Genomic DNA, 22,106 nt, shown 5'->3' with positions numbered 1-22,106 from the left:
TGAAAGGTCACAGTCAGTCAGAAGACTTACCTTTTCTTCTTAGCTCAGGCACTCTCTCCCATTTGCCCATTATTGTGACATAGCTTCCAACTGTTCCTTCCCCACCCCAGGATATTCTAGACATTGCTGCCTAAATGATTTTCCTTCCACACAAATCAAGGACAGGAACTATTATTTTCCTTTCTTTGTATTCCCAGGGCTTAGCTCAGTAGGTGCTGGCACATGGCAGAACAGTGACTCAAGGATCCAATGGGTTTTCTAAGGCACCCCCACAATGTTCCTGTTGGTACAAACTCCCCTTCCACCTCTGCATGGTTCTTCCAGGTCAGGATGAAGCCCTCCTGCCTCCAGCTTGCCGTCCTCCTCGTTTAGCAGCGAGGGGATGCCGCAGTGCGCAGAGCGCTGGGCCGGGAGTCAGGGTGACCATCCGTCAAGGGCCAGATGGAGTTCAGGCATGGACTAGCCATATGAGCCTTCACCCTGTGGCCAAACAGCCAATTCACCAGCTCTCTGCCAAGGGAACGCCCAACGGGGGCAGGAGCATGAGATACCCTCCCGAGACGTCGGGCACTTTAAGTGCTTTGTACATATGTGCGACTGATTAACTTCCTTCTTAGGCTGCACATACACTTAGGATATGAGCTCCTGGAGAAATAGGGGGTTGTTTCAGGCTCTTTTTGTCCTAACCCAATGCCTGGACCACTGCAAACTCTTAATAAGTGTTTAGTGAGAATAAAAACTACTTGAAGGGTAGGTGTCTGAACTAAGGTTGGAAAGGGGGGCTGCAGAGCCATGAATGCCAGACTAATGAACTGATGATTTGTTTAGCAGGCAAGGAGAACCAAAGGTTTTTTAAAAAGAGGGGGGGCCCAGCCAGATATGTGCATTAAGGAGATTCCTTTACCAGTCACATGATGATAACTCAGAGTTGTTGAAGTATTTGTAGAACATTTAATTGGGGGTAGGGGGAAGGTGTGTTTATTGGAGGGGGAAAAAGCCTAAGAGGAAAAGAAACCCAGCCCCAGCTAAAGTCTGGAGTTTAGGAGACAGTATGAAAATGGAAGCTACCATTTCTCATATTTTCAATGAAAGCAGGCTAATTTAGTAAGAGCTACAGACAGAGAGCAGGTCAAGATGACCATGGATCTATCCTTTGGTTAAATCATCATCCTTTCCAAGGGCACACAGTGAAATAGCTCATGTTCATGATGTCTTGGTCAGCACCAAAAAAAGATCAATTATTTTCAGGAAAGTTGGAGATAGCTGCTTCTCTCCATTAGTGGGGTCAAACTGAAACACAAATTGATTCTCTGCCTCAAGCACACTGACTTAGAAAACCACATAATATTTTCTATGTTCTACTTTATTTTTATTTATTTTGTTAAATAGTTCTCAATTACATTTTAATGTGGTTGAAGCAGCTATTTCTGACACTTTTGCTTCAAGGGAAGGAACAATATGAAATCAAATTGAAATCAGAAATCCTGGATTTGTTTCCCATTCCTTCCTCTTAGTCTTTTGGCTTCTATTTTCAATCTGTAAAAACAGAGATAAGGATTCCAGCCCAAACAGTCTCATGGTAGCTTGGGGAGACCCAAGTGCTTCCTATGCCAATGGGCCACACAAGATAACTCGTAAAACAAACCTTACAACACTAGGAAAACAGCAACCATTATTATTAAAGTACAAGCCATCCAAATGCAAGGAACTACTAGTATATATATCTATCTACTGCATCTGGGACTCCAGGAGCTTAGAGGTAAGCTGATTGGTTGCTGTCCTTTGTTTTTGAAGAGGACCAAAGTGACATCACTATGTTAGAGTCGAGTTACAGTGTGTCTCACTGTGGCTGATGAGACCAATACAAGTTCAGAATGCTCTGTCACAGGTTAGACACAAAGAGTTCCTAGGAACATTTGGAGAGGCTTCTCTAATTTTGCACATCTTGCGTTTCTTTGGGGCTAATTCAGTCCTGCTTTGTTTCCAGAGCACAGCCCCTTCTCTGAGGAGGGCACACCATGCTGGGTGGTCCCGTGCCAGTGGCTCTCATGTCATACATTCAATTTTAATGTTCTTATGGAGACTTTGGGAGTGTCTTTGTATCGATTTTTCTGACCACCTGGTGAGCGCTTGCCCTGTGTGAATAAAATAATAAAATGTTTTTTCTGGAAGTGAACATTTGGCATTTGAAGGATGTGGCCAGCCTGTTGGGCTCTCTGCAGAGGTGAAATGCATGGCAGTTTAGTTTGAGAAAGGACCTCAGTATCTGGTACCTTATTCTGCCAGGAGATCTTCAGAATCTTCAGACAAAATTCAAATGGAAACAATTGTTTCCTGGCATGGTGCTGATACACTATCAAGTCTCATAGCACGCCACAATGAGGTCAGTGCAACAGTTCTGTGGTCCTTCAGTTTGGTAGTCAGTCTAATTCCTCTCCTCTCTCATACTTTCCTTCAAAGCCTTCCAAGCCCTGAGCTAGCTCTGTGTCACTCTCATTATCAGTATGGACACCCTGGGCAAGCACTCTGCTTAACTTATCCACCACATTCAGAACTTTCACTATTCACTGTCCTGGATGCTTCCACTTATTGGTTGATGGAGGATCTGAGTTTTCTCCTTGTTGTTAGGCCAAAGAACTGATTGATACTCTGTTGCATCTCTGCAGAGATGGTGGCACTGAGTGCACAGTCACCTGCAACCAGCACTCCTAACAAGACACTAACTAACCGTCCCTGGAGTCCCAGATACACTAGATACAATATAATCATTTGTCCATTACTTAGAAGTATAGGAAACTTAGCCAGGCCAGTCCTCGGAGGATAAGCACAACTAGGTCCTGGGCTTGCCCTGATTTTCCCTCCAGCCAGCCAGAACCCTTTGGCACAGCCACAATGAGTACAGCTGCTGAATAGAGAAGTTTAAAAACATTACTAATAACCACATATACTTGTAGTGTAGAAACTGAAGTTATGAGCTGTCTATCAGGCAACTAGTTGAGGGCATTTTTGGTAGATTTGAATTGGGATTTTAAGTCTGATTAGTTAAATATGAAAGGTTTCATTTCTAAAACGGCAAAGATGAAGTTTGTTAAAGCTCGTCATGATGTCTATACAAGGAAAAGTAAAGCTAGGTTGTTGTAAATCATCACACACTGGCATCAAAAGCACTGAGTACATGTGACAAACTACAGAGGTCCCAGCGGAGCCAAACCCAGCTGAACTGGGAGGGAGGGAGAGCGACTGCTGCGGGGTCCTCCTCCCAAACTCTGGGAGAAGCCCGCCCCCGTCCCTGGCAGGACCAGGTAAATGATTGCACGCAGGTGCGCGTTCTGGGAACACTGAACTTTAAAGAGAATGTTCCGGGGTCCCGTCGGCCTCCCCTCCCCCCATCAGCTCATTGCACTTTTGGACACTCAGAGCCAGGGGCTTTGAGGAGGCGGCGGTAGATAAATGACCGCACACGCGCGCGCGGGGGCATTGAACTTCAGTGTGGCGCACTTAGGAGGCGGCACTCAAGGCTCCCAGAGCCCAGGGGAAGCCCCGCGTAGCAGGTAACTAATCATACACGGGAGCGCGTGCGCATTCCAGGGGCCAAGGAGCACTTCTGGACACACAAAGCAAGGGGCTCCGCGATGGAGGTGGCACTCAAGGCTCCGAGAGTCCGGGAAGGCCTACTGCGTCCCAGACTGAGCTCCAGAGTCTTGGCCCGGGAGAACCTCGGAGTTTCTTGGGAGGAGGCGACGCTCTACGCTCCCAGAGCCCGAGGAAAGCCCCACTACTTCCCAAAGCGGGCAGGTAAATGAGCGCACACGCGCACGTTCTGGGGACGCTGAACTTTATTTAAGGAGAACATTCTGGGAGCCGCGTCCTTCAGAGACCGGCGCACTCTTGGACTCACAAAGCAAAGGGCTCCGGGGGTGGGGAGTCTCAGCTGGGACAGAGAAGTCCGGGAAGTGGCCGGGAAGCGCGGGCTCTGTGGTTTCCAGTTAGGCCGGGAACCCCAAGGGGGCCCCGCGGACCAGGGCCGTCTTCCCCTCAATTCCTAGGGGCCAGACTCAATTCAGTGCGGTGGGGGTCCCCCGACACTTTCCGGGCATCAAGCTTTCCCGGCCTCGCATGTTAGCCTCCAGGCCACCGGGCATTGCCCAGCAACTTCTGTCAGCGTGCTTTGCCCGCGCGCCGAGGCTGGGGAGAAAGCGGGGAAAAGCTAACGGTCGGCGCGGGTCGGGGAGGCGGGACAGCGGGGAGCACTACCCCTCGGCTCCCCGGACTTCCCAGGGCACGCGCGGCGCGTCCCCGGACGTCGGGCCCCGCCGCCAACGGCCTCGGCGGCCCCGGAGACGGCGGCAGCCAATCAGCGCGGCGCGGGGGCGGGGCTCGTCAGGCGGGAGGGCGGGGGACCGGAGGAACGACGGGGAGGGGGGAGGAAAAAAGGGAGGGAGGGGGCGCCTCCTCCTCCTCGGGCTCGCGGAGAAAGAAGCTCGGCGCGGCCGAGCGGAGGAGAGCAGCGGCGCCAAAGAGAGCCGGGACGGGACCCCGAGCGCCCGCCCGCCCGAGCCGGGGACCAAGATGGTGTCCTGGATGATCTCCCGAGCTGTGGTGTGAGTGCGGGGCCCGCCCCGGGGTCGGGAAGGGGGGCTTACCTGTGGCCTCGCGCCGACCGTGCGTCTCTAAGTGCGGCCGTCCAGCCGGCCGTCGGGCGGACCGTCGAGTCCTGTCGCGCCTTGTCCCGTAGTGTCCCGCGGGGTAGGGGCCAAACGCGCGGTCCTCCCGGCAGCTGGGCACCGCCCTGCGGGGCCGGGACTAGCAGTAGCGCCGGAAAAGTTACTGGAGAAGTTGTTAAAAGTTGGAGCGGCGGCCGCGGGACTCCGACCACAACTTGTGCAAACTCGGCACGAGCGGCAAGGGGGCGGCCGGGGGGAGGGGAGGCGGCGGTGGCGGGAGCGAGCGCCGGGGCCCAGCGTGTGGGGGGCGGGGCACCCCTAGGTCACGTGGCCGGTGGGGCCGGGGCGGGGCAGGCCCGACCCCTCCCGGCGGGGCGTCCCGTCCCGAGTCGGGGCTGCCCTGCGCGGGCGGGGCCGTGATGACGCCACTCCGGGATACTACGGGGAGTAGTTCGTCCGGCCCCCGTCTGTGGGACACTATCCGGCACTCTTCCTAGGGCCCGCGATGTCATTGCCCTCGGCTGCACGTGCGCCCACGAGGCCTGAGCTCCTGTTGTGCGGGTCCCGAGGCTAAGGCGGGACGGGGCCGAGTGGGCGCCGCGTTCCCCCTACCCTCCTACTCTTTTCCTTAGACTGGGGCAAAGTAAAGTGACTTCCGAGGGCTGGGAAGGGAGCGTGCACCAAGTGGGGCATTAGAGAGGAAGCCAGGAGGAGGTCGGCCTCCCTGGCAGGAGACACCCTCAGAAACAAGGTCCTGCCTCGAGAGGTGCGGGAGGAGCGTCCGGGGCGGTAGAACGACTCCGAGGTCAGAGTCCGCGCCGGGCCCCCACGTGCTGGGCTGGAGGAGGCGGGACTTAGGACTTTGCCTAAAGAAGGGAACGCCCCCTACTCCCGGGCCATTCTTTCCCGAGCGCAGGATGCGCTCCGGCGCGCTTCCACTTTCTATGGGGACCTGGGGGCGGGGTGGGGGGAGTGCGCCTCCTGGGGCTGAGGCCCCGGGGGTGGGGGGGAGGGGGCGTTGGGAGGGGGAGCGCAAAAGCCGGTTTGGCCCAGACGCCGAAAAAACGGGGAAATGACCGACTTTTAGGAGGAAACTTTTTTCATGACTTTGCATTTGATCCAGATAGTTTAGGGGGAAGAAATAGGCATGATTTAATGTTACTTCTTAAAGGGAACTTTCTGTATTGCTTGGCTAGTTGTAAACTAATTTGCAAGCAGAAGGTGACGGGCAAAGTTCTGTTTCCTAAAAGCTAGATGACGTGGATAAAGTTTGCCATTAGTAAATGAAGTTCTGCCTTTTTAAAGCATGGGTTAAGTTCCTACTGACACCTGTGGAAATCTGGGTCACAGACTCAAACTTCGCTCTGAGATGGCCTCAAACTGTCAAAAGGTCCTTCTTGCAGATCTGGAAGGGACTTTGGAGCCAAGAAGTCCGGCCCTTTCCTGGACTCGTGGAGCTAGGACCCGGTCGGGGGCAAGCCAGGGTCTGGCTTCCGAGCTGGGGGTGGGGTTTCCACAGTTGAAGGGAGCATCCTAGTAATTATGCTAGCCAACCAGGGCTTCAGGTTGTTTTGTGTTGACTTCTGTGAGTGCCCGTGTGGGTTCCGTGAAACAGTTGCTTTTTGTGTACGTCTGTAACCATCCTGTTGGAGATAGTTTTTGTTTTAGCTCTAAAACATTTTGATACATTTTTAAGAAAATACTTAGAAACCGAAAGCATGGATATTTATTAGCACCTATGTGCCCGACACTGGAGGGTGGGGAGGGTCAGGGACCGCGACCTGAGATTAAAGAAAGGCAAAACTTGGGCCTGGAGTCTAGTGGAAGAGACTTGAGCAGATGGCCCTGTGCAGACAGGCTACAGGCGGATAAAGGGAAGTCCCTAGAAATAAGGCTGGGAAAGGCCTCTCACAGAAGTGGGGTCTTGGCACTTGAGGCACACCGTTTTGGCAGCTTAGAGATGGATCTAGGAAATTCATGAGGCTGAGAGGCCAGTTAGAAGTCTGTCTCCAGCTGGGGGCACCTCAGGGGTTCTTGGGTTGTCTCTTCTCCTTGCCTTGGCACCCAAGTCTGGGGCTTAAAATGGGGCCTATTAAGTTTCTCAAAAGTTTCTGAGACTTGAGGCTTTTTTGGATGCCTCTTCCTTGATCCAGTAAATCCCCTATCTTTTCTGATTTCTGCATCCTCCAAAAGTTGCTAAGTGTTCCAGCCAAGACAATTTGTTGTCAGTGATTTAGACAGCCAGTCTACAACCTTCTGGTGGTGACCTCTCTTTAAAGTAAACATGGGTCCTATGACCACAGTCTGTTACTGAGAACTCAAGACACCTGGAGTGTTCTATAATCCACATTTCTGAATCTTTTATTTTCAGAACTGTATTTCTGAATCGACAGTTGAAAACTTTGCTTCAAAGATTCAAGGTCAAGAAGTGTGGAGGCTGAAGAGGGAGGTCACTAGTGAAGAGGTTTCCATCCCCTTGCCATTTCTTCTTTATCTTTGTTCTCTCTGTTATGAATTGAATGGGATGATAGTACCAATAGGACTGAGGTGAGGATTAGGGGGTGGAACAGGTCTGACACCTGGAAGGAAAAAAGAAAAACACATGTCAGTTGTCTTGGTGAAAGGTAAAAAATGTGGATGACATTTTCCTGATCTGCTATTCTAAGAACCTTGTCAGTAAAGGAAATAAGATTATCTGGCTTGGTATACTCAATGAAACTACACAATCTCATAGTTTTCACAGCTTCTCTTTCCAAAGTATTCACAAACTTCTTTGTTAATTCACTCCAGAATTCTGACATTAAACTCACCCATCTCTTGTAATAAGAAGCTATCTTCCTTTTTTTTGTGTGAAAAGTTTTCACTAAAGCACAGAAACTGATGTATGACTTAGATATCAAAGGTCACATAGACAAATTAGAGAACCAAGGAAATAATTTGCAGAATTATAGGTAATGAACAGTTCACAATCAAACAAGGTGTGAAAGGACCAAGATTTTCTACTGATCTTTCTTTTGAACCTCCTCCCCCAAAAAAGGGATGGTAGGGTGGTCGATATGCTTTTCTCTGTCCTTGGCACCTAATTGACTTTTGCCTCTTAACACTCCCAGTCACCTTTCAGCCTAAAAGGCCCCATATAGAACCAATTCCTTGCCCTCCTTGGTTTGCCAGACACAGTTGTCTTAAGAAAACTTCTGTGTGGCTTACAAGTACCTTCTTTTGTCTCAAAATTGAACCTGAATTAACAGGTGCTAGCTACAGACCCATTCCAACAAGGAATGCTGAAAATTCTAAAAGATATAATGAATATTTATAAGTAGACTAAAATTTTAAAGGTGTTTGCATTTTGTAAAAATTGCCCAACTTAGGAAAGAAATAGCTGGGGGAGAAAACTTTGCAACAAGTTTCTTTGCTAAACATCTGACTTCCAAAATATAAAAGGATTTGAATACATTTTAGAAGAAAAACTATTTGGCAATTTTACACACAACAGATGGAAACTGAGACCAGATTATTAATTTCATGGCTTTCTTTTCAGGAAAGATCATAACATAGCCTAACAATTCTTCTTTGTTACAAGTGGGAGAAGGAGAGAGAATGACAGAGAAGAAATAGACATGATATAGCAACAGAAGATACCACTAAAGTTTCTGTTTAAAAAAACAACCATTCCCCGGATATCAAAGTCTCTAGACAAAATATATTTTTCCAGCCGTCATTAGATTTACAGTGCCCCTTTCCAAAAACTTTTCATTTCTATATCATAAACCAGAATCTTAAAAACCAAATCCTCTTCTCAGACACCAGTTTCCTGTCCAGGCCACCATAATCCCTAGAAATGAAGATATCATTCAGGGGGCTTGTGTCACCTTGTAGACATTTTGACATTACAGATTAATCTTTCTCTTTCTTGAAAATTTCCACTAAGCCCAACTGCATCCAGAAAATGTCCAACTCAGTATCCTCTGGCTCTAATTGTACTTTAGTGACATTAAAAAAGGATGTTTAATGTGCTACATTTTTTTAGCTACTTTTAAGTTTTCTTCCATTCCAAAACCAATACTGTTTCCAATAGTAACTTTTGCACAAAAGCCTTTAACCCCTAAATTTAAAAAGTAACACATAGGTATCTTGCCCTATCAGAATATTTCTAATGAGTTTATATTTCCTTCAGAATAGTTTGTTTGATCCATAGAATGGTCTCATAAAGTAATTGAAGAGAATGTAAGCTTCTTGAAAATAGTGTTTCTTTTGGATTTTTTGGTACCCAGATGCCTAGCGTATAATAGTAGCTTAATGGATGCTTATCAAATGGCCTTGAGCCAGTTCTTAAAACATGGGAAGTATGTGTAAATCTGGTGTTATCTTAATAAACTGATTTTTAATACACACGTGAGTAGACACACATACATGACAAGGAAGAACGTAAGGTGACAGAGAGATTGACTTCTATTTTGCAGTCCCAGCAAGATGGCAGTTGGCACCAGCAAAGGGAAGGAGTCTAGCATTTTAAAAGTATGGCCCACTGGCAAAAATATGAAGCTACCCTGGCAAAGCCTGCTGTCTCGCTGGTCCAGTCCTGAGGCCCCCTTCTAATCTCCCAACAGGCCCTGGAGAGCCCCTCAACGAAAGACTGCTGGCCCCCACCCATCTCCCTTTAGAGCCTGGAGACTGTCAAAGGACCTTGGGAGACGGTGTCCGCCAGACACAGTGGGCCCTTCTCTAGTGTCACGAAAATCATTGACGGACACAAGATTTTGCAAGGCAGGCATGGTGCTGGGCACAGAGACCCAGGTGGAGTGGATGGAAGCTCACTTCTCACCAGATGCTTCCTTCTTGTGGAAGGAGGAGAGCACATGCAGAGAGAAGTGGGTGTGATCCCTTCCCCCTTCCCCACCAAATAGTAATCAGTTTCAGAGAGGGTTTGGTGGACACATTAAAAGTCTGTGGGACAGTTAAGTTACTCCCCACATTTCATAATTTCCATTAACATAATCCTTAATTGAAACCTTTAGAGTAGAGTCTGTATTGGGTCAGAAGACATGATTTATGCATTTGAAAAGATTGCTGATATTTGGCTAAGGGGAGAGATTAATGGTTATTAGACATGATGACTGTTTTCCAGCATTTTAATGACTTCCTTCAAGAAGAGGAAATAGACTGGCTCCATGTCATCCCAAAGGGCAGGACCAGAGCCAGCTGATGTGTTTGGATTGAGTATAAGGAACACTTTTTGTCGGTGACGGGAACTATAGTCATGGAATATTACCAGACCATAAACTTTGCATCTAGCATTAGATGGCGACCAGGTGGCTAGAGAAGCGAACGACCCCCACACTTGTAAACACATAGCCATGGTATTGTATTAACCACAGAGATGTCCAGGGCTTAACCACCCTAGAGACTCAGATAAGAATTGTAACCACAGGATGCTCTTTCCCCTCCTCCTCCTGGAATGTCTGCTCCTTCCTGCAGTCCCCCCCATACCCTTTCTCGCAGGTAGCACATACCTTTACTCTCCCCTGCCCCCTTTTCCCCTCCCAACTTTGTCCTCATGTATTGCACCTAGCTCTACCCTATATAACTTGAGCTGTTTCCATCAATAAATGAGACCTTGACAAGATCTGCTTGGTCTCCCTCTTCTTTCTCACCCATTCTCCCCCAGGCTGGATCCTCCTCGATTCCCCACGAATGACTGAGTCTCGCGGGACGGGACAACTTTTCTAACAATTCCAGTTCTCTGACCATGAACAGTACTTCTAAAGCAGTGATAATCTGTCAGGGAAGCTAGGACTTCACTCTTTGGGATACAAATGAATGAATGAGTCCATGAATGAAGAAAGCATTTGTTGTACACAGAGGACTGCCCTGTGTCCTGCAGGGCATTTGCAAGAAGAGACAGATGGTCTCTGTGGTCTATAAGGTCCTGTCTGGGTGCAAGGGAAGGCCACGGGTAGAGGTCCCAGAGTCCTTTGGGGGGAGCAGATGGAAATGCTTTTTCTCTTAGGTCGAGGCTGCCAGAAGTTCATTTTTGTGCAGAACCTTCTGAACCTGGACAAGGCCAGGAGAAGGGCTGGGGGCCCTGGGCTGGAAGCCTGGCTGTGTGCCCCATCAGGGTCTGTGGGAACGTGGCGGGGTTGGGAGCTGCTTTGTGTCTCCTTTGGGCTTCAGCTTAGGGAGTGGCAATGGGGACATTTGGTGGGGCTGGCTCTCCCCCTTTCCCCAAGACTTGCTTCTGGAAGAGTGGACTGGCCTGGAACCAAGAGGACTTCTGAACCTTAACATTCCATGATTCCCCTGTTCTCTGTAGGAGACTGGAGATGTTGGCAGGGTAGGGGGTATAGTAAGAGAAATGTTAGATGATAAAATTGGTATTGAACTTGAAAGTTAAGTTTTGTTCATTCATAGGACCATTGAATATTTTTGAATGTATATGTTAACCTCATATGTAGCAGAATTGGTAAGTTCTGAGCTAGATGTGACTGTAGTTATTCTCAAACCTTCATCACCCTCAGGCATTAATTATACCTCCTTCTCTTTGCCTCTTGGAAAACTTTTCTTTAAGCTGTTGCTCAACTTTCATCTTCTGCATGCAGCCTTTCCCTATCCCACCAACTACTAGTGGCCTCCTTCCCATCCTATCTTGGAGTTAACAGTTTTGTACATATTTGTACTTATTCACTTTATATTTGTGTTACATATTTTTTACATACTCATCAGAATGTAGGTTCGTTATGAATAGGTTTTGTTTCATTCTTTGTACTTGTATCCTAATGCCTCAAACTGACCCTGGCTCTTCATAGGTACTTAATAAATGCTCGATGATTGATTCATTGAATATTTGATGTCTCCATGCCAACCAGAAATAAGATGTTCATGTGAATATCTTTTCTTATCTAGCCTTAGAGAAGGATTAACAGGAAAATGCTATTGAGTAGCATTCTTTACTGTTGATAAAAGAAAAATGCTGGTAGAACAACAGAGAAAAAGATAATGTAGTTGGAGAGATTTGCCCTGAAGATCAAGCCATTTGGAAATAGAAAATCCAGCTTGAAGTCAAGCAGACCTGACTTCAAGTATCTCAACTACTTGACAGCTCGTGACTCTGGACACCTTATTGCAAGCTGGGGAGAAAACGGCAGTCACGTCTGCCTCAGAGTTATATTTGGGATTCTATGGACCATTGAACAAGTAGATAAAATAGTTCTTTTTTGTTTGAATAGAATAGCATTTTTATGTCAGCTAATACAACACAGGCTTGCTGAAAACATAATCAGGAAGTCTTTTGGCAAGTGGGAGCCACAGCAAACATGGGCACCTTCTCCTGTTCACATCATCTTTGTCTCTCTTTTTATTATCTGTGACCTTGATCTCTGTGACCCTACTGGAACTATCCTGGAGCATTAATATTGACTTTTATTTATAGTGGTTATCACTCCCTTTTACTTAGAACCATAGTATGGCAAACTTCTCAGTATATTTTATTTCTGAATATTTCAAACTCCAGAAATACATAGAGAAAATAGTTTTTCTTTTATTTCATTGATATTGGGTGTATTTTAACTGCCCTAACTACCAAAATGTTTGCTCTGTATGCTCAGTATTTAAACCCCAGTATTTTATTTCAGGTGAGAATATCTAATATAATGCTCCTTTGAGCTTAGTTACTGATAAATTCAGTCTTCGAGATGAGATGGTATTTTTCCAATAGGTCTGTAAATAGTTCTTTTCAGGTATCTTAGCTACATTTTGTTTAATGCAATGCTAATGCCTTATCTAAAAATAATATATGGCTGAAAATAGTAACAAGACCTTATAAAAAAGTCATACTTATGAAGATAATGGAAGGCTGTCATTTGAACAAAAAATGAGAAGTAATATTTTAAATAATCAAGAAAACTAACTAAAATATAAGATTTTAGGAGTCTGAAAAGGCTATGGTATAATAAGATAATGATATGAGTGTTGGGTTGTAAGTCAGGAGGAGAGCCAAAACTATGACGTTTTGAACCAGGACCAAGAGGCAGGAAAGGCACCCTCTCTTGGGGACTGAACAGAGTTAGAATCCAAGTCCTGAAGGAGAATCAGTTCTTTGGGCATCCCCAACCTGGGGCAGGCAGCTTGTGCCCAGCAGGTCTGGCCAAAAGGCCTCATCAGGCCTCTGGAAAAATATAAGGTAACAAGAGCTCTTCATTCTCCTCGCCCCCAACTTTCCAATCTTTTGACCCCTCACTCCTCCAAGATCCAGGAACACCAAACAAGGCTCACTGTTCTCTGACCCCCCAAACACTCTCCCTCCTCTGTCCCCATTCCTGACTTCCCTTCAGGTCCCAGCCACATCCCCATCTTTTCCAGGAAGTCTTCCTCAGCTGCCTTCATTCTAATGCCTTCCCTCGGCTGATGACAGCAGACTGCTTGTGGGCTCTCTTCCCCATTTGATTGTGAGCGCACTGAGGGCAGGGACTCCCTTCTGAACCCTCAGAGCTCAGCATGGGGCCAGGCACATCAAAGGCACTTGCTGGATGCTGATTCAACAATGACAGCGGAGTTTGAATCCAGCCAAGAAGCAAAGGGGCCTTTGGTGTCTTTTCCAGGGCTGATAACTACAATGAGTGGTGTGTCTGATTGGGAGACTGGAAAGGGAAGTGGGCGGGATGGGGGAAAGAAGGAAGATGATTGTATGGTAGCGGGGACAGTGAAAACAAGTCCCATTTCTGGGGTTACTTGTTCCTACAACCCTGCAGGTGCTTCTGTTTTTGTTTTTGTTTTTGTTTTGTTTTTTAATTTTTATTTAGAATTTTTTTCCACAGTATATATGCATGAGTAATTTTTTTTATATAATATTATCCCTTGTGTTCATTTTTCCAAATTATCCCACCCCACCCCCCTACTCTCTCCCCTTGATGACAGGCAATCCCATACATTTTACATGTGTTACAATATAACCCAGATACAATATATGTGTGTAAATCCCATTTTCTTGTTGCACATTAAGTATTAGATTCCGAAGGTATAAGTAACCTGGGTAGATAGACAGTAGTGCTAACAATTTACATTCACTTCCCAGTGTTCCTTCTCTGGGTGTAGTTATTTCTGTCCATCATTGATCAACTGGAAGTGAGTTAGATCTTCTTTATGTTGAAGATCCATCAGAATACATCTTCATACAACATTGACGTGTACAGAGATCTTCTGGTTCTATTCATTTCACTCAGCATCAGTTGATGGAAGTCTCTCCAAGCTTCTCTGTATTCCTCCTGCTGGTCATTTCTTACAGAGCAATAATGTTCCATAACCTTCATATACCATAATTTACCCAACCATTCTCCAATTGATGGACATCCATTCATCTTCCAGTTTCTAGCTACTACAAAAAGCTGCCACAAACATTTTGGCACATACAGGTCCCTTTCCTCTCTTTAGTATTTCTTTGGGATATAAGCCCAATAACAGCAAGGCTCAGGTGCTTCTGTTTGCCCCTTTTTACAGTTAACCTACCTGAGGCAGACTGGGATGAAGAAACTCATCCAGCATCACCCTGTGAATCAGTGGCTAAGGCCAGATTTGAACTCATCTTCCCAATTCTGGTCTACCCCATTCGCCATGTGCTGTTCCCCACCTTCTCCTCCCTGCCCCATACACATTGACGTATGGCTCAAACACTAAAAGGATAGGAAAGCATCAGAACCCAGAAGATCCTTTCTGGAAAATCTATTGGAAACTTTGGATGAAGGTCTGGAGAAGCAGCACTGGCAGGAGAATATAGGGTTGTAGCCAAGCCAGGCTCCATTTCATAATTATCATGTCCATATCACTTTGAGAACCAGTTCTTGTAGTGTAGATTGGCAAAAAGAAAAAACAACCTTAATAAAGGTCAGAGAAAGAGGTGACAATGTTGAAATTTGAATTTAAAAGTTGTAATATGGGTTCTCATAAAACCATGATACTTAATTACAAATTCGAATGTTTCCAACTGGAATTTTACCAAAAATTTTCTAAATGTTCTCATCTGGCCTTTTTTTTTTTTTTTTTTTTTTTCCTTTTTTTCTTTTTGTGAAAATCCTGAGCAGTTTTGGTCTTAAAAAGGCAATGGAATCAGTGTCCTCTGAGAGGTCACTCTAGTGTCACCTCCATTGGGCTATCAGATTTGAGAATCTAATGTTTTATTGACCTGAACCTTGGTGTATATCCCTAAAAATTCCCAAAAGTCTAATGAATGTTTCAAATTAAATTCCCTTCCCAACCTTTTTTTTTTGTTTTATTTTTGTGCCTTTTAAAAGGAAGGGATGTTGCCTATTAGATATTTGAAATATTTGAATGGAATGCTGTAACTTTACAAAAGTAGAATATTGGTATTGCCCTTGTAATTTAGAAACCTTAGTGATAGCAATCAATTGCAATTATCATTGGAATATGAAATTTAAAGTTATTATTTATTTCACTTTTTACAGAGAAGCTAAGATTTTCATAATGGTGCTTTGGTTTGATCAGTTATCAAACAGCTCTGCAATCAATTAGCTTTGGACATGGGGAACATGAATTTAAGATCTCAAATTTGGATGGCCTATTCTTAAGAGAAACTTGTGTAGTAAAATTAATTTTTAGTAAAGTTTAAATAAAGTTTTCAGAGTATTTGTATCAACTGAGATAACAGGTAAAAACACTTTTTAAGAAACCTTAAAGCAAGCACTATGTAAATGATAACTATTATAGGTAGTGTGATAGCCTGATTGTAAACATACAAATAACAATTATGATTTTCCATAGAAACTTAATGAATCGAATGTGTTTAGAAATTTATAAATGCCTGGAAGCTATCAGCCCCCATGCTAGTCTGAAAAGGATGAGACTTCCCACGGAAACTTGATTGGTCATCTGGTATGAATTACAAAAGTCATGGAGTAAAGTAATACTGTCGATGCTATGTCTGGGCCTCATTAAAGCATTTGGTCCAGTTGCTCTTAGGAGCCTCCTTGGACCAAAGATTCCTTCCTGGCTTTTGAGGTTAATTGCTTAGGGGAGTGGACACTTGTCTCCTAGACCATCAGTGTCAGTACCTGTGTCTATGATATCAGCAGAAGGATGGATCCCTCCGGTCATGGCCGTCCCTTTGTCCTCACTGAGCTCTGGCACCCCTCCCTCATCCCCAGCCCTCCTCTCGGGCCACTAGCTGGACCTTCCCTCACAACTGGTCATTTGGGACCTATAAGAGGAATCCAGACACCTCTTATTTCACAATGCCATTCAGACTCTCTTTGTGTTTTTATTGAACCATCCTTTTCTTCTTAGGAAGCCATTCAATTAAAATTTTCCATCCCATCAACTTTATAGTATTGATAATATATAGACTTTCAAGCCATTCTCCCTGAGTTTACCACCTGGCTCACTACCTGCTGCTTCTCCCCATCTCCTGCCCTTCTCTTAGGGACCTAGGAGCATCTCCCTTCAGATCCCTCCCCTCTTATTTCTTTAACCTTGTTGGCTCCTGTGACCTCCTCAGAAGCCACTCCTAAGAAGGATCACGCCATTACCCACAAGCCTAATGGCAAGCTTGACCATTTTCCTATCTGATCACTCTCAACTGTTCCACCTCCATTATGTTTCTACCTCCCCCAACCTGCTTTTCATGTTATTCATCCCCTCCACCTCTGCTTTCTGAGGCCATTAGTCCTGCTCCAAGTTCACTCTGTTCTCTCCTGTCCCAACCCGATCATTAGCCCTTTCATTTTTGCGCCACCCTCTGCTCTTGAATTCTTTACCTTCTTGCCATATCATTGCTCTTCTCCACAAGTCTTAGCCCATCCCACCATCTGCTCCCTCCACACCTATTCACGAGTGACTGAAGAAACTAGACAAAATTTCACAATTGTGCTGCCTGAATGCATTAAAATTTGTTGTTTTCCAGCTATCCCCTTGGGAAGGAGCTGAACTTGGCTCTTCCTGATCTCCACAGCCATCATTCTATTCGCTTTTTTCTTCCGTAGTGCTACATGTTCTTGCTTTTCCCTGCCAGCTCATTGTTTTCCTTTTCAGCTTATACCTACCATACTATCTTCCATTTTTATTTTTGAGTTTTTGGCAATTTTGTTTTTCCTGAGAGAGTGTGGTGGCCAACAATAACCAACCAGGTAGCATCACTGGTAGGTGGAGCGCTGTTGTTGAGTTAGGATTTTGTGACCTGGGGTCTAGATGTGATTCAGGTTGTTTCTCCTCTTCCTGTGAAGTTCTGGGTCCAGCCCATTGTCTGTCTGCAGCATTGTTCAGGCAGGCTGGCCACACGTCACCACCTGAGCAAGAAGTAATTTCAGCCACTTTGTTTTTCCAGTGTGAATGAATATTTAGACTGGTCTGTTTTCCATTACTGAGAATTTTGCATTGAACCCCTTGGCGTAATTTTGAGAATTCATACATTTTGTTTTCTGGTTCTGAAAGAAAAGGAATTATGGAGATAATTTTAAAAACTTTGGAATTATGGATAAGATTAGATTTTTTTGGTAAGGGGAAATTTGGGAAATTTTGAAGAGAAGGTGAAGGACTGAAGAGAAGATGGATGAGCACAAGTTATACAAGGAGGAGGAGTAAGAGAAGGGAGAAGCAAGTTATGACTTTTAAGGATTAAACATTTTTTAAAAAGTGAAAAAAGTATTCACATTCTCCAAGGACTGGTCAACACAGCAAGAGAGCTGGGCTGAAAGAGCAAAAAAAGCAAAGACTTGGCCTCTTGCCCCAGGGAAGTCAAGATCAGAGAGAAATTTGTCAGGGAGGGTTTCATGTCATTTTTATTGTTCAAGCTTGACCAGGTGGCTACTGTTTAAAACCAAAGACCAGACTGGCTTAAATATTCAAAAGAAGTTAAAGAACCTCATGGAAGAAATCTTGTCCTTCTGAGTTCACCAGATTAGTGAAATGGAGGAGAGGAAGTCCCCTTTAAAAAAAAGAGAAAAGAGAATTAGAAGAAATTAAGGGGAGGCCAGATCTGTTCCAGAGAGTGTCAGTCGTTGGAGGAAAAAGAAAAGGGACTATGGCGTCAACTTGGGCTCATTCCTTTTTTGAAGAAGCTAGAAACCTTTACCCTACAGGGCATGAGGAAGCCAGACCCCAGCTGTGTCAGGGAAAGGCTTCATTCCCCAAGCCGGCTCCCAGCCCTGGCTTCTCAGAATGACCCAGTGGAGGAGCATTGGGCCTTTCTGTTGATTATTTGGGGTACCAGCAGCTTGAGAGGTGGCAAGACTGGGCAAGTCTGGGGAAGGAGACTTTAAGCCTCAGGACCCCACATGCAGATTTGGCGTCACAAAGAGACTCTTAAATTTGGAGACATTGCCATTATTTAAATGGTGAGCCTTTCCCATGAGGGCAGTTAAATGGATAGCTCTTTAACTCTAAACCCTTCCCTGATTTCATCCTTGGGTGCTGTGAAGAGAATCATGGTTTTCAAATTTATCGATAGGAAATGTTCCCACATTGAAGTTTGTCAGTGAGCTCTTGAAGCGCTCTAATAGCACTACAATCCAGTGCCTGTGTACATGAAGTGAAGCCCATCAAAGACAGCAGAACCTGTTCCCGTCCCAGCACCACTTCTGGGACCCCGAATATCTAAAACAACTACTAGAGAACTGGACTGGAGAACGGCCACTTTGGGTTGGGTTTGGGAAAGCACTCAGGCTCTGGAAATGATGGAGTTGGAGTCCACCTTCCCCCTCTCTTGTATTGTGACCTTCATTGTAGCCTGAGGAGCTTTCCTCAGGAGAACTTCAGATGGTTTGCAAACCTCATTCTCCACTCACTATGAAAGTAATTAAACTTCTGGTACTCCTATCTCTGTCCTGCTTTGTACAGCCCTGGCTGTTCCCAGGTTAGAGATCAGGCCTGTCCAGATTACATTTAAAATTTTGTTAATTTTAGGGGAAAGAGAGAAATCTTTTGTACTTTAAGAGAAATCTCTCTAGTGGGCATGCAAAGTGGGAGTTAGTGAAAGTGCTTTAAAATCAGGGTCTGAAAGAAATGGGTTTCAGCTCCTCTCCCACGGTCCTAACCATTAGTAAGTGTTCTCTGTGGGCTGCCTTTGCTCTTCTAGCTCCTTCAGATTCTCCGGTCTGGCAGCCAGGGAAGTTCCCCAACCAGCCTGCTAGTCATCCGTGCTTGCCTTGCCTTGCTTTGCCTTTATTAAAGATCACTCTTTGCTATGCTAAGGAAAAAAGCATTTTGTTTTGAAAAAGTTTTTCACTTAGAGTCTGTTTTCAAGTTTCTTCTAATGGTAGAACTGTGAACTTATTTTTACTTTGTCACTTGGATAAACTATTGCCTTTCCTAACTGCTGTTCCTTCTTGAAAGTTTGTGATAGCATTGTTGAAATAGCATTCCATCGTATTTTGGAAGAGGAAATTCTTAAAAAAGAATTAAACTAAAAATACTTGGTGTGTATTTCTTTCATATATAATTGATGCGTATGAAATCTTGTAGTGGTGGAAGAAAATGTTTGATTTTTTTTTTTCATGTTTGAAAAAAATGGTATAGTGCCTGCTGCCAGAGGTAGGGGGTTATTCCGACAGTTTGTACGCGTATTTAAAACCTTTTGAGGATTGGACTGGGAAGTGCACCATGTAGAACTGGAACTTCACTTTGAAACTCTAATGGTCCTAAAAAGGGCACTTCTCGCTCTCCCTTGCACATCTGCTCTGCACGTGGGCCCCACCCACTAGGTCCGCTCCAGAGGCCTCCCGATGCCCCCGTGCTGCCCTTCTACACAGTGCCTCCCTGCTGTATCCTTTACCCATCCAGGCCAGCTTTTTCTCACCCATGGCACGGTCCTCGTGGGAGGCACCATCCCCCAGCCTCCAGCTGGTGCCTCTGCTTGTAAGGTGCTGCTCCAGCCCAGTCTTTCACCCCTCAGCTCCTTGTGCCCTGCACTGAACTATGGTGGGCGAGGGTGGCGCAGACGTATACACGTTAATGTCATGTTTGTGCATTTTCACCCTGGCTGCTTCTGCCCCATCAGAATGGGGGAGCTCTGACTGAGCGCTGCTTCTGTCCCCAGCACCTCGGAAATACTTACTGCGTCACTGGCGGGGGCGGGGGGGTAGACATACATGCATCCATACACCCAGATACATCTTCAAATTTCTCACCCCAAAGAATGAGAAAGCAATGTGGCACCGCCTGTGTTCTAAGGATGAACACAACAAACATATTAGGCAGTTACTCTGTACAGAGCACTGTGCAAGGGATAGGCCTTGCCCTCAAGAACCTTATATATAGTGCTGTAAACAGAAGGACCGGTGCGTACTTAGACCTGTAAAAGTTCAGAGTATATGAAGTCTGCAAACTTCAGATAGCGTGAGGAGTTTGGCAATAAGAAGGCAATAAGCAATAAGAAATTCCCAATGACCAAGTCGTCACTGATAGTTATTATCTACTCCCCAGGATTTATGGTATTGTAGATAATTCTACTGGTGGTGGATGAGGAACAGAGAGGGGGGAATTCCACACCCAGAGAGTCTGCTCCCAGTTCATACGGAGAGAAGGGCTGATGAAGGGGGCCAGGACTTCTTTGAGTCTTCTTTCTTGTGCCATACTCCATAAAAGCATCAAGGATTGGAAGTCAAAAATGAAACCGGCCCTTTCTTCCCTGGGGCAGCTCACCTTCTTTTAGGAAGACAACCTTTGGGGGGGGGTAATAAGTAGAGCAAATATAAAGTACTGGCTGCATCCCATTAGGCTAAGCTCTGGGGATACAAATAGGCAAGACAGTTGTGACCCTCCAGCCCTTTATAGTCTAAAGAAGGAAGACATCCAGTAGACTTGCAAAGGTAGGGTAGAAATAGGAACTCCTCTGGAGTTACCTGCTGAGTCCCTGGGCAAGGGTCTGGCAGGAGGATGTGGAGGGGCTGGTAAAGTAGGGAAAGCCCGCTGTGGAGGGGACCTGGGAATGAACACGTGATGTTTGGAGATCGGTACCAGACAATGCGACTAACGATCTAGGGCATATCTGGTGAGGAACCTCCCCTACCACTGTTGTTACTTTAAAACACGAGGTGTTTTAGCGGTGTTTAGAAAGAGGTGGCTGGAATCCCAAGTGACGGGGCTCAGGTTACTGGACCTTGTACATGTCCAAGTAGAGTTGTGACCCAGATTTGTTGGACTCGAGGCTGGCTCTCTCTCCATTATGTCTTGCTATTTCTCAAATTTAATATAATGTAATTCTGTAAAGAAGGTAGCAGCAAGGAGGAGTTTGAACAGAGTTTTGAAAGAGGTTAGAAGGAAAGGGTTAGCATGTGACCAGAGCGTAGAGCACCAATCACCTAAACAAGCAATAGAGGTAAGGGCTGGAATGTCACATGGGAACAGCAGCAAGAAAAGTCTCATTTTAGAGTGGTTTAAGTGCCAAAAGGTGGAGTAGTTTGTATTTGGTTTTAGACTTAATTTTTGAGACATTCAAGTTAATTGAATTGAGGAGAAGCATAGTCAGATCTGTGATTTATTTAGATTTACAATTTTGACGTGTGTGAAAAACAGATCCAAAAGACAAGATAGTTTAGGTGGGAAAACCAATGAGTTGTCTTCAGATAATCTTAATAAACAGGGTTTGTTCTGGAGGGTAAACCTTCTTAGCACTCTGCCCGTAATCAATATGGTTTTGTGGTAATATATTTAATGTTAGTTTTCACCTACCTATAACCATTTCGCTAATAACTTAAGCTACAAATGTAGCTGTTTCTGACTCTGAACCTCTCTGATCCCAGTGATATTAATCCATTTTTAGAAGCAAATATTAACATTATAGAGAGTGTGCTTGCATTATTGTATTATCCATAAATATTAACAGGAAAACCAAGGAAGCATTCTGTTATTGTTCACCTTTCCCCTTTTCCTTAAACTAGACATCTGTGTGTAAGACCATAGAGTGTTTGGAGGGAGAGAAAGCCAAGCTCCCCGAGGGTCAACCTATAAACACAGCTGGGCTCTTGTGAAGTCACAGCAGAGCGGGACTCAGAGGGTGCTGGGGTGCCAAGAAAAAGGGGGGCTGTTTGATAGCCAAGGAACAGGAGGAGAGTGCAGGGGAGGCTTAATGAGCAGGGCGCCTCTTATCTTCCCCCAGAGAATTCTTAAAACACTGTTAGTTTTTGTCACTAAGATATGCCTCTTTCCTTTTGAATTTTTAAAAAATAATGAGAAACTACCCATAAATTAACCCATTTTGGGTCTGAAAAGACACAGCAGTGGAAAGAAACTTAATGAAAATTAGCTGAAATGCAGAAGGGCAACAGCCGGAGGTGAGCCCAGAAAACCCTGGATTTAAATCTTGCTTCTGACAAACTGTGTAACTGGGCAAGCTCAGCCCTCTGGAGCTCTGCTTAATTAGCACTCTGATGCTAATGATGAGCCTGTTTCAGGGATTTCTTGGCAGGAGGTTGCCATCTTCTCATTTTACAGATGAGGAAATTG

The 22,106-nt window shown here is 45.3% G+C and overlaps 2 protein-coding genes across 4 annotated transcripts in view; one reads left to right on the top strand and one right to left on the bottom strand.

Annotated features, from left to right (window-relative positions):
- JMJD1C (jumonji domain containing 1C) overlaps positions 1-4,949 on the bottom strand; it is a 175,019-nt gene extending 170,070 nt beyond the window's left edge. For both annotated transcript variants that reach the window (XM_074296616.1, XM_074296619.1), the window contains exon 1: positions 4,644-4,949. The gene's annotated coding sequence lies outside the window, so the exon portion shown is untranslated. The remainder of the gene's footprint in view (positions 1-4,643) is intronic.
- Positions 3,824-22,106, top strand: part of REEP3 (receptor accessory protein 3) — a 90,246-nt gene continuing 71,963 nt past the window's right edge. For both annotated transcript variants that reach the window (XM_074296627.1, XM_074296626.1), the window contains exon 1: positions 3,824-4,601. In XM_074296627.1, coding sequence (XP_074152728.1) covers positions 4,117-4,601 — 485 coding nt within the window. In that variant the 5' untranslated portion in view covers positions 3,824-4,116. The remainder of the gene's footprint in view (positions 4,602-22,106) is intronic.

Source organism: Sminthopsis crassicaudata, chromosome 2 (genome assembly GCF_048593235.1).
Source record: "Sminthopsis crassicaudata isolate SCR6 chromosome 2, ASM4859323v1, whole genome shotgun sequence".
NCBI classification, from domain to species: domain Eukaryota; kingdom Metazoa; phylum Chordata; class Mammalia; order Dasyuromorphia; family Dasyuridae; genus Sminthopsis; species Sminthopsis crassicaudata.
The sequence above is the reverse complement of the archived record's forward strand: the minus strand, read 5'-3'. Positions and strand labels throughout refer to the sequence as shown.